General features: G+C 45.2%; 1 protein-coding gene across 1 annotated transcript; it reads left to right on the top strand.

Annotated features, from left to right (window-relative positions):
* The first annotated feature begins 7,292 nt into the window (after nt 1–7,292).
* Nucleotides 7,293–9,906, top strand: LOC136464811 (uncharacterized). Its single transcript, XM_066463762.1, has 5 exons — nt 7,293–7,487; nt 7,596–7,755; nt 8,078–8,441; nt 8,524–8,672; nt 9,534–9,906. Exons 1-5 carry the CDS (start codon nt 7,442–7,444, stop codon nt 9,631–9,633), a joined length of 819 nt encoding a protein of 272 aa, XP_066319859.1. The 5' UTR covers nt 7,293–7,441; the 3' UTR covers nt 9,634–9,906.
* Nucleotides 9,907–11,444: the final 1,538 nt, after the last annotated feature.

The following is an 11,444-nucleotide window of genomic DNA, read 5'->3' as shown; positions in this document are numbered from 1 at the left end:
TGCTCGTGTTCTTTCCTACATACTCCTACCCGTGTTGGCGAACACACGATTTTTTTTTTCTATTCCTGTGTTTTTCTCTAAAATTAATAAACTGATTTCTATAAAATTTCTGTGTCTCCGGAGAGACTCTAACTGTAATTTTGTACTTATTAATTTAATTTAATTTATTTATGATTTTACTTCCGTATTATTTTGAAAATGAAGGATGACTTTACAGACCTCGCCGATGATTTTTGCCCCGATTTTAAATAAAGGAGCTAAAGGGGACTAATTTGCCTACTCCAATTTTTTTAGTACTCTGTAATTTTGTCTCTATTTTGACATTAAATATTCATACACAGCGTTTGGAAAAAAAATTACAGGCTGTCCAGGCTTAATGAACCATTGGCGAAAAGGGAAGGTCAGTTATAGGATAAATAAAGTCAATGTGTACTATCGCCTTTTAATTCTCTTGATTTTTCCTTTTATTATGAAATTCATTTATTTATTCGGCCTTCAGCCAATAGAGTCTATTAACACATGTACTCCGTAGTAGCTATTTCGCTAATCGCACCTCCCCACACGTGTTTAAATACCACCACGTCAATTCCCCCCAGCGCTCCCCTAGGGCAACTAGGGGGGCGACCGCTGCGGCGCCCCTAGGGTCCCCCCTCCCGGCCCTTCCCTCCGGTCGCCGTCGTCGCCCACTGGCGTGCGGCTACGGCGGCCTACGATGGCCTGAAAAAAGGTGCCCGCCGAGTCCTTCACCTCCCTCCACCTCTCTCTCCCCCTCCCAATCCTCCACCACCATGACTTCCTCGGTGCTTCTCCGGCGGGCTTGCCGGCCGGCGGCCCGGATCCGTGTTCCTCTAGACCCGATCTGGCCTCCTCCTCGTCGGTGCGACGGCGAGGGCCGGGCGGTCGGGCCTGGGTGACGGCTCCTCCGGCGAGTTGGTGCGGCCGGCTAGGCGGCGGATCTAGGCCCCCCGTGTGCAGATACGACACCTGCTGCTCCTGTGGCGCGGATCCGGCGTCTGCTGCTGTCGTCCAGCGGGGTGCTCGGCATGGGCGGCCTCTGGGGACTCTTGTTCCGCACCGGGCCCCCATAGCCGCTGCTATGGGGCGCCAGTGGACGCGGCCGTCGCCAGTGTAGCGCTCGAGGGCGGCCAGATCCGGGATCGCCACTGGCCTGGCATGCCGGTGTCCACGTCGCGGGGGCCACCGGTCACAGGGCTGGCGGCCGCCGTCAGGTGACACGCTGTTACCAGATCCAGCTGCCGCTGCTCACCCTAAGCCCGAATCCGCGCAGTGCCGGCGTCTGTGCCGCGACTGTCATCGACCACGGGGCCGGACTCGCGTGGGGATCAGGTCTGCCGGCCATGGCTCTGGCCCGGTCGGTCCATCTCGTCCGTGGAGCCACGTGGATGGTCGGCGCACTAGAGGCTGGTACGGCGGGGCTCATGGTGAACCGGCGGTAGTCGCACGGGTTCTGGACGAAAGCTCAGCCCGGTTTCGGCCGGGCGGACGACGGTGACACCTTGGGCGCCACATACCTCCTTGGAGGCATCGCTTCTGAGCCTCGTGCTTCTACGCCAACGTCACCGTATTCTGGGCGAAAGCCCCGCTGTTGACACAAAATATATGGCGATGTGATCAACACACAACAAGCCGGATGATCTTGACAGAGTGAACCCGAAGATCTGTTTAGCTTCAACACAAGAACGGTCGGTTTCAGAACCAAAGGCGTGCCAGTCAATTTGACCCTACAATTGACAAGGAGAGAATAATCAGTAGTTTAAGGTGGAACATGTCGGTGTTGCACCAGACAGTTCTAATATGTGGCCGAATAGCCAATTGATATGGCCATCGAATAAAAAGTCGACATCCAGCAATAAAGCAATATAAGAAAATATCATCGGCTAAATAGAACATGATCAGTATAAAAACATTGAGCCAATAAGTTTGATGAAAAGAGTATAACACGCGAACAATCGACTGTTTACCATAAATGAATTCATAAACAATGTGAATCTAATCTATTATCATCAATAGTGAGGTTCGACCGAATCGATGCAGCTATGATAATGATAACAAACTAAAGCAAAGAATCTATAAAACCATCTATATGTCATCAAATTCATGAAAACATGCCGTATGTGTGAGAGCATAGGCAATCGGCTAAAATAGCCGATGCAGACATAGCAAACAAACCGAGTACATATCTCAATCATAAATAAAACCACTAATCAATAATTTCTAATCTAAAGTCTTATCAGTAAGGTTCGACTGGATCGATGCAACAGTGGTAGTGTCATTATATTAGATCTCATTAACTAGTGAGTTTATTCAAGATTAAAACATGTCTTTGGATGCATAGTATGTTTGATTGGAATAGAGATAAAACAGCCGGTCTAGCAGAATTAAGTCATCATTTATGAGATTTAAAGCGTGACCAGATCAAAAGACGACCAATTAAGATGATATGATGCCATCTATCTCTATCTCAATCAGGTGATTTGTTATAATTAATAAAATATTAATTATAACAAGATTGATAACTGGTGAATCAACCAAAAATAGTAAGAAAAATCTTACTAATCTTAGCAGATTCGATAACTGGTGATATTGTATTAAACAAGTTATTTAACACAAGATCGATAACTTTGATCTATATTATGATTCGTAAGAGATCAATCAGCTGATGCAGCCTTACAAACTACGATACAGATCGATAACTAACTTATATTATGGCTCAGAAAAGATTAATCAACTGATGCAGCTTTACAAGCACAATACAAGTCATGACGGTACTCACAAGCAGGCTAGAGGTCGATTAGTCGATGCAACCCTGTTTGCTGAAGAACTCGCCGAAAAGCTATATTACTCCTACTCCTAAGGGTTGGCGTGAAGCCGAAAAAGTAAAGACTGATTTTGATTGATGTGTGAATGTCTCGTTATAATGGCCATGAGTACATATTTATATCCTAGACTAATGACTCATGACAAGCCTTGTACGTAACTTCCCTGGCAAAATATCAAGACGAAAAGAAATACTAAAATACATGGACTCTAATTTTCCTTTTTGTAGAATCCTCGCTAATAAAGCTTCTTCCTTGGCCGAGCGTGTCTTCTCTTGTCTAATTCAACCGGTAAAGATCATGTATGCAAACATACCACCTTGCCGAACATGTATATGAATACGACACCTAGCCGGCCATTTGCATGCACATACATGATATACATGATACGTGTCCTTGCTTCCTTATGTGCACGTGGACGTCATGCTTATCCCAAATAATATTCCTTTCCTTCCATGCATGAACTCCATTACTTGCAATGTATATCCATGAAACAAATAGGAATAACCATGGCCAAATACGTTAACGGGCCATACTTGCATGCCCCCCTAATATCTGAACATGTAAGTCTACATATGCATGTATATCTGTTTTGCTTTAATCGTGAAGTTGGTCTTTGATTCGGCTGCGACAAAGCAGCTAGCCTTCCATCTTCTTATACACACGTAGGCACCACATGTCTTAATTAATCAAGCAGGCCTCCCTTATTTCCTTTGGACACATAAACTCCGATCTGCATGTATCTTTATCTTTCTATATCTTTTCTTCATGCACGTGCAAGCCAACTCACGATCTGCTCCTTCACGTTAAGATATCTTGGACGTGAGGCTTCTCCCAGATTAAATAATATTTTTGTCCGACTCACAAATATCCCTAAATTAGGAGATTTTCTTATTTTTGACGCTATCGGTCGATTCCCTCCTTTCTAGGGAAAGCTTACCAAATTTTGGTGTCAACACCCGCCTTAGAACCCTCTGAGGCCAACGACGATGGCATCTAGGATCGTTCCCTTGGGTGCCACCTCCTTCCTGAAGGCGTCGTTGAAGAATCCCCGATGGCCCGTCGCTTGTCCCCCGTGTGGTCGCCGCCTTTTGTGGTTCTAGTCGTTCGCTCCCGGTGGAGTTCCTCGCTGTGCCGGTTTGTGCCTTCATTCTACTCGCTTGGGTTTGTCCTGCAACTATTGACCTTGTCATCGTCGTCTTGCTTATCTAACGGATGTTTTGCCGTCGTTGTCGTTGGTCTCCTCTCGGGCATTTGGTGCCGAGTGTCATGGTCGCTCCCCTCTGCGGATTCTTTGTCGTAGGGGGGTCGCTTCTTCCCCGGTGGATGCTTGGTTGTAGATGGAACTCTGGGCGGATGCTTTGTCGCCGTTGGCTCTTGGGTCCCCTCTTTGGTAGATGCTTTGCTGCCGAGAGCGTGTGGACCCTCTTCTTGGCGGATGCTTTGCCGCCATGGTCGCTTGGTCTTCGTTAACGGATGCTTTGCCGCTGTTGCTGCTGGATGCTCCTATGTCTTATCAGGGTTGATGCTTTACCACCACGGCTTTGTCTATCTTTAGGCAACCCTTGCCTGTTATTTTTATTGCATGCTTAGTTGTAGTTCTTTGGTGTTGAGGGCCGTCGCTATTCTTTTTTCTCTTCTCTTGTTCCTATGTTTATTCCTTTGTGTTGTCTCGAAGACGTGTACGGCTCCTCGCCGTGACTCTCTTCGAAGGTTGTAAACTTTCCCACTTCTCTTAATGAAGCACGTGCTGGTGCACGTTTTTGGAAGAAAAAAAAAACCCACGTCACAGTCCAACGCACTCTTTCACTACCTCCCTTCACTCCCAGCTCCAGCTCGCTCGCAGAGTCGCAGGCCGTAGCTCCTGCAACCAGAAGCCACCATGGGCCTCTGCTTCACGCCGTGGTGGTCTCCGACGACAAGACCAATAAGCCGGCGCAGCAGCAGCCAAGAGGGCGGCGGGGGAGGCCGCGGCGATGGAAAGGAGCCGACGGCGGTGCCAAGCCGCTGCTCCGGGAAGGAAAAGCCGGAGATCGCAGAGGACGCCACCGTTGCGGTTGCGGCGTCAGAGACGAGAGCGCACTCGTCGAAGACGAACGCGACGCGCACGGTGAGCATCGTGGGCTCGTGGCCGAGACCCGAGAGCCTAACCCAAAGGCCCTGTGCGCAGCCAGGCTGCCGATCGCGGCGGGCGTCGCACGGCTTGGACCAAAACCCCGGCTCGTACACCACCCAGCTGCTCGAGGACATCCACAACTACCACCAGCAATCCACCTCCGCAGCTCCCTCCGCCACGCCGGCGACGCCGTCCTTCTCGCTCCCGGCGTGCGTCGCCAAGGCCAGCTCCATCGTCGAGGCCGTGACCGACCTCAACTCCTCGTCGTCCGAGAACCGCACCTACGAATACGAGCCTGGCCACTCCGCCGACAAAGGCTCCATCAACGCGCCGGTCGGCAAGCACCTGCTGCCGGTGCGGGACTCCGCGTGGAAACCGTGCCTCAGGAGTCAGCCGGGAGCAATAGCGTCTCCGGCCACCCGTGGACGCCCTCCCTCCTGGGAGCCCACCTCGGTGGAGTCCACGGACCGGGCGTGGAGCACCGGCGACGAGGCTGTCGAGCAGTCCGGCAGTCACGAGCCGCTGCAGCCCGATGAACAGGCCCCGACAAAGCAAGCAGAGGCAGTCCCAGCACGAGCCCAGTGGCCGGTCGCGCGCCGGCTCTGGAGATGGTAACGGCCAGTACCGTGGACGCAGCGCTCATCGTGGCAGCGGCAGCGTGGCGAGCGGCCGTTCTGGTGTTCGAGTCGTCTCGGCGAACTGCCGAACTCGTAGAGTCGAAGTGGATAGGAATTGTAAGCAGAGGCACGAACTGCCGAACGCGCCGGTGGTGGCAAGATGGATTGCTGCTCCACATGTGTTTGTGTTTCTTTGTTAGCCATACATTGTTCAGATGTGATTCATGGTGTGACATTTTGCGCGCCATTTTCATGCATGTTGGTTTGAGCAGAGACCTTCACAGGGTTATCATTTTCTTCTGTTCAGTTGCTGCTTTACAGAGCAGGGAGAGAATACAGAGAGCCCCCCCTGGTAATCACAGAGTTGTTTTAGCATTAAAAATTATGTTAATGCAAACCAACAATTCTCTCCAGTTCGATAGTCACTCGAGCTATTTCTCCTGATTGAGAGTTCTACGCTCTTTGTCAAATATTGGTATAACGTTTTTATAAATTGTGTCTCCTGTGATGAGGAGGAAGGTGAGGTTTAGTCATACTCCAACATGCTCAACCAAATACATTGCTCCATCCTATCCCCAAAAGAATGTAATTGTAAGTTCAGGACAAGTTTTATAGAAAATAATATCAATATCAATATTAATATTTTCAAATAGGTTTACTATAAAAATATATTTTATAATTAATCTAGTGATATTTACTTGGCATCATAAAGATTAGTAGTTTGTTGAATTTTTTCCAACCTGATTGGTTTACTCCTTAGGAATTGCATATTTTTGGGATTGAGTGAGTATGATCATCAGAGCAGGTTTAATTATTAAAATAAGCTACTGAATTTTTTAAATACAATAGCTTTCGTACCGTTTAGTAAGTGGGAGGTCTTGAGTTCGACTCTCAATGAAAGCAATGTTTATTTATATTTTTTTAAGTCCGACTCTCAACGAAAGCAATGTTTGTTATATCTTTTCAATTTTTACCCATATAAAATCCAGCGGTTTTTTTCATTTTTTTGTAGGTTTGGTGATTTTCAGGATGTACCTTGTATTGGATTGCATAGGGAGTTTTCAAATCAAATATCTCTTATGTGTTAGATTTTTAGAATCTACTCTAAAGTTTATCATGTTTATATATTTTAAAATTTTCATATATTTTGTCATGCCTATAATAAAATCCTGTTTGGGAGGTTTGATGATTTACGTGCCTTGAGCTCAACTTTGGTGATTTCTAGGATGAATCATATATTGGATTGCATAGGGATTTCCAAATCAAATATCTCTGATGTGTTAAATTTTAGAATCTGCTGTAAAATCTATCATGTTTGGATGAGTTCCTAGGACTATGAGATTCTTTTTATCAGATTTTCAAAAATCTCCCTCAATCCAGACGTGCGCAACAAATCTTTTTGATGAAGTTTGGCTACAACGGCTCTGTTCGGCACGACTTATTGCTGCTGCGGCTGATTTGTAGGACTGATTTATTGTGAGAGAAAAACATTATTCTATAGCTAAAAAAAATAAAGCTAATTCTGACTTATAAACTCGAGGGAACATAGCCAACAATCGGTCTTCTTGTGTTTCTCCATACGCATATGAAATTCTCGGTAAAAAAAACCCATAGGCATATGAAAAGGACTACCCCTGGCGAAGTCAACAAAGCTGTCATACTTTTTTTGTTGTTGGAATTGGAATGCACAGCCTTATTCCTTTGGTTGGGCCACAGCCTCAACACACACCCAGCCGCCGCCGCCCCGCCGTCCCGTTCCCCTTCTTCGCCTTCTCAGTCAAGCTAAAACCTCGCTCTCCTCGTCCAGTCAGACAGAGCATGAAACCCTAGGGCACCCGGCTTCCCTCCGCAATCCGCCATTGAGCTCCGCGATGCAAGCGTCCGTGCGCCTCTCCTCCTCCGCCGCCTTCAGGAAAGGTGAGTAAAGCCTATTTCGCCCCACGCCTCCGGTGTTCGATCCAAGCTCTGGGTTTTGGCCACGGCGGTGATGTGATCTTGTTTGCCTGATCTGTTCCTTCTTTCCAGTGATCGCTGGTGTCTCTAGCGCCACCACACGGTCGTGCTACCGGACCTCCCGGGGGAAGGCGCATGCGGCGCCGCTGCCTGCGCAGGAGCCGCCACTGAAGGGGCAGAAGAGGGCTACAAAGCAGGAGAGGAAGGTTCGGATAATGGAATTCGTTGAGAAGTAGGTGACTTTTTCTCACTCGATTTTCTGGTCGTAGAGTTTATCTTTTTGGTTCATAAGCAGCAAGTGTGTGTAGCTTTCAGCTCATTAGCATTTCTGTTTGGCTTGTTTCGAGCCGAGTAATAGACATTTATGCTAGTTGTGCATTGAGGATTGACATTTGAGATTTAGAAATTAACAATGAAAATGTGGCAGAACTCATTCAGATTTGTAGGATTCTGATAAAGAGTGGCAATTATGTCTAGGAGTTATGAGAACGTTTTTCTTTTTTCTGGTTAGTTATTTTTGTGACTGTTAAACCATGTGTTTCTGTTTAGTGCAGTTATAGGGCATCAAATGAAGGCAAGTTTCCTACTATAACAAATATCCGTCAGCAAATTGGAGGCAGTCATTACACAGTGTATGAGGTACTTTCAGAAATGAAGTATAATCATGCAAAATTACAACTGGGTAATCCTAAGGCAGCTCCACTTCAAGGAACAGTTGAAGTCACTGAGCACCCCATGCAAAAGGATGAAGCCAGAGTGCTTGAAAGTCAAGTTTCTGAGCAGTCCATGGCCGAGGATGATGCTGAAGTGGCTCAACATCAAGGAACAGTTGAAATTTCTGAGAACTCCTTACCTAAGGATGAAGGTAAGGTGGATCAGTTTCAAGGAACAGAGAGTGAGAGCTTTAAGGATCTAACGGTATGAAGTCAAAACTCGAGGTGGTTATTTTGTGCTTAGCAAAGTATTTTTAGACATATCCCTTAAGATTGTGCATGCGCAGGACAAACCAGACCCTGGAAATCAGCAAAGGGAAATAGAAGCTAACAAATTCAATTTGAAGAATTCTGAAAAATCCCTGGATGCAAATGCTTCAAATGCATCAGATGAAAGTGGAAGTGACATGACCAATGAGGCAAAGACACATGCCAGGTATTACCCTATTAGGCTTTTACGTGCAAAATTCTTTTCTTTCAATGTCATTAAAACCAACATGTCAAAATTATTTGATAAGATTTATAGTATGCTAAAAGTTGTTATGCCTGTATGGTTTAGTTGTTTTGGTATGATCAACTGCTTGGACTTGGCAAGAGGATTACTTCTGCCGTTTAGTGTATACAATTGGTTAATTCAGGCTGTGGAAGATGAATCTTCCTTGGACTTAGGTAGAGAATTGCTATTAACTAACTGGTGACATGCAGTTCCTGGATTCCCTGGAAATATGGCTTTGCCTAACAGAGCTGAAATTCCATCAATTTGTGCCAATGGCTGATTCAACCAATTTATTCCTAGTCGTTGTGGAGTCACTTCATTTCTGATATTTGAGAGAACAGTTCTACGCGACATGGTGAACCTTGTGACTTGGTAGATTTTACATGAAAGACTGAACCAGTTAGTTTCTGACTGACTGGACCCAGAATTCAGGTTCGTGGATGGGCCAGGGAGCACTTCACATTTCACAGCCTGAAACATCCTGGAACTGCCTGGTTGGTAACCAGGAACTAAGGTTTGGGTCAGCTTAGAAGCCTTGTATTAGAATGCACAGCTAATATTATTTTGTTGAGCTGCTCTATTCTCTAAGGTAATCAACACTAACACATCCTGTCCAGTTCATCATAGTTCATAAAGGACATATTTCATTCCCTGTACGTAGTGTCATAGATATAATGGAACCTAAGCTATTTTCTTTTGTTCCATTCGATGCATAGCTGGAAAAAGTGCAAACTTGTTGCTTTTTAAATGTCAACTTTGGACGCCATGGTAATTTTTTGTTTTGTATGTCGTGTTATGCAGAGATGACAACCCAAAGCATGAGGAATCCGCAAACACGGGTCTTTTGGGCAGCCTGAAATCTTTTGCTTATGGCATCAGAAACTTCTGGAAAAATATGTAAATCTGACTTTGTTTTTGGTCGTGACCTAACACGCGTGGAGCCCCCCTCGTCCTCGTGGCTTCATTCAATTTCTAAGACTGGACCAAACTGAGAAGGCTACATAATTGATAACTTGTCCCTTTGTTAAGCGTTTGCGATACTGGATCAACTTGTAAAGTTCTTTTTATTTCACAACTAGCTATGACGCTTTGATAAAGCTAGATAGGAGTATTAGTACTGCCCCTGTTGACTGTTGTGCCCCAAGTTCACATGGTACCCAAGTGTTGGTGGTAACTTATTGTTTTTGTCAATTGTTGTGCACACATTGAACGTTGGGCGCAAATTTTATGCCGCCTCAGCTGACTTTATCCCCCTAGCTCGTTGTGCAATTGAAGTTAATATTTTGGATTGCTTTCCGGATAAAAATGACGTGGGATTTGTGAGAAAGTTTCTGATAAAACAAAGCACAGATGCATATGACAGCGGAAATTTGGCGTTGACCTTCTGCGGCGACGGAATGTAAAAAACCCTTTACAGGTAGGGGAGTAGAAGGTCAACGGCAAAATGTAGGGCCTGTTCGGCAGGACTGAAAAATACTGTTTCAGCTGATTATTGTGAGAGAATAATATTGTTCTGGCAGGACGTGAACAGTGCCCCGCTGAGTGGCCCAGCCAGCCGAACACGCCCGTAGATTCTATGCCAACATTAAAGCAGCTTTCCATTCAATCCTGGTGCAAAACACAACCTAATAATAGTACATGAAAAATACTAAGGCTTTGTTTGGTTCGTTGGAATTGAATTTATTTTAATAATTATAATTTAGACACATTAATTAAGTTAATATAGTTGTTTATAGATTATTATATTTGTATATTATTATTGGCTATATAAGAGAGACTTATGTGTTATATTTATATGGGGAGTGAGTTGAAGATCGTGTTATAAGTTGCAAAGTAGAATAATCTATAGAATCAATTTTCATTTCGCACCCTATAAATTTAAGATAGGCTTATATGCGAACTTTGAAAAATGGTGGAATGTTAAATTCGAAGTCAAATAGCCTAGTTTAATAAGTGGATTTCAATTCCACCACAAGGATCGAAACGGCCCTAAATATACAATATACATTTTGCCGTTTGGAATGCAGACATATGGCAGGAAATAGTCCAGTTCCCGGCCATAGGGCTCACATGACATGATCAGCTATTCTTCGTCCGAACTCTCATAAGCTAAACCAAGCAAACTTCCAGCTGTGTTCTGTCTTGGTTGCCTTGGTGCCGTGCGGTCAGGATTCACAGTCCCATGGGAATGTGATGATCCCTTCTCGCCCACAACTATAGGTCCGTTCGCTTCGCTAAAAAAATAAAGTGAAACAGTGTTTCAGTTAATTTGTTGTGAGAAAAAAATACTATTTTAATTAAAAAAATAAGTTAAAAAGTATGGATTATAAGAAGTGAACGGAGCCGTCCCTCCCGACTGATTCTGCGACGAAGTCAACTCGCTGGCAGAATCTTTTTCCCCATGCTTAGGCTTTTATTGCTATCCGTCGGGTGTGAAGGGCTGCTAACTTTTAGTAGCTTTAGTTTGATCCCAACGGATAGCTGGAAGGTATTGCTCATTTTGGGGTATATATAAGGATAATGTACTGTTTAAGGATGGAGAGGACAGTCTTGGAGGCAGCAGGGACAGCACAGCAGGTGTAGAATTAGCTAAAATTGCTGCTTTGTAATGTCAGAGTTAAAGATAGCAAAGTTTTGTAAGTAGATGAAACATTAATGACCAAAAATTTGATCCTGCCATTGTGTCGGTGTTTCGAACCGCTAATTAGTAAA

The sequence above is a fragment of the Miscanthus floridulus genome, chromosome 7, assembly GCF_019320115.1.
Source record: "Miscanthus floridulus cultivar M001 chromosome 7, ASM1932011v1, whole genome shotgun sequence".
In the NCBI taxonomy this organism is placed as follows: domain Eukaryota; kingdom Viridiplantae; phylum Streptophyta; class Magnoliopsida; order Poales; family Poaceae; genus Miscanthus; species Miscanthus floridulus.
This window is presented reverse-complemented; position numbering and strand designations above follow the sequence as displayed.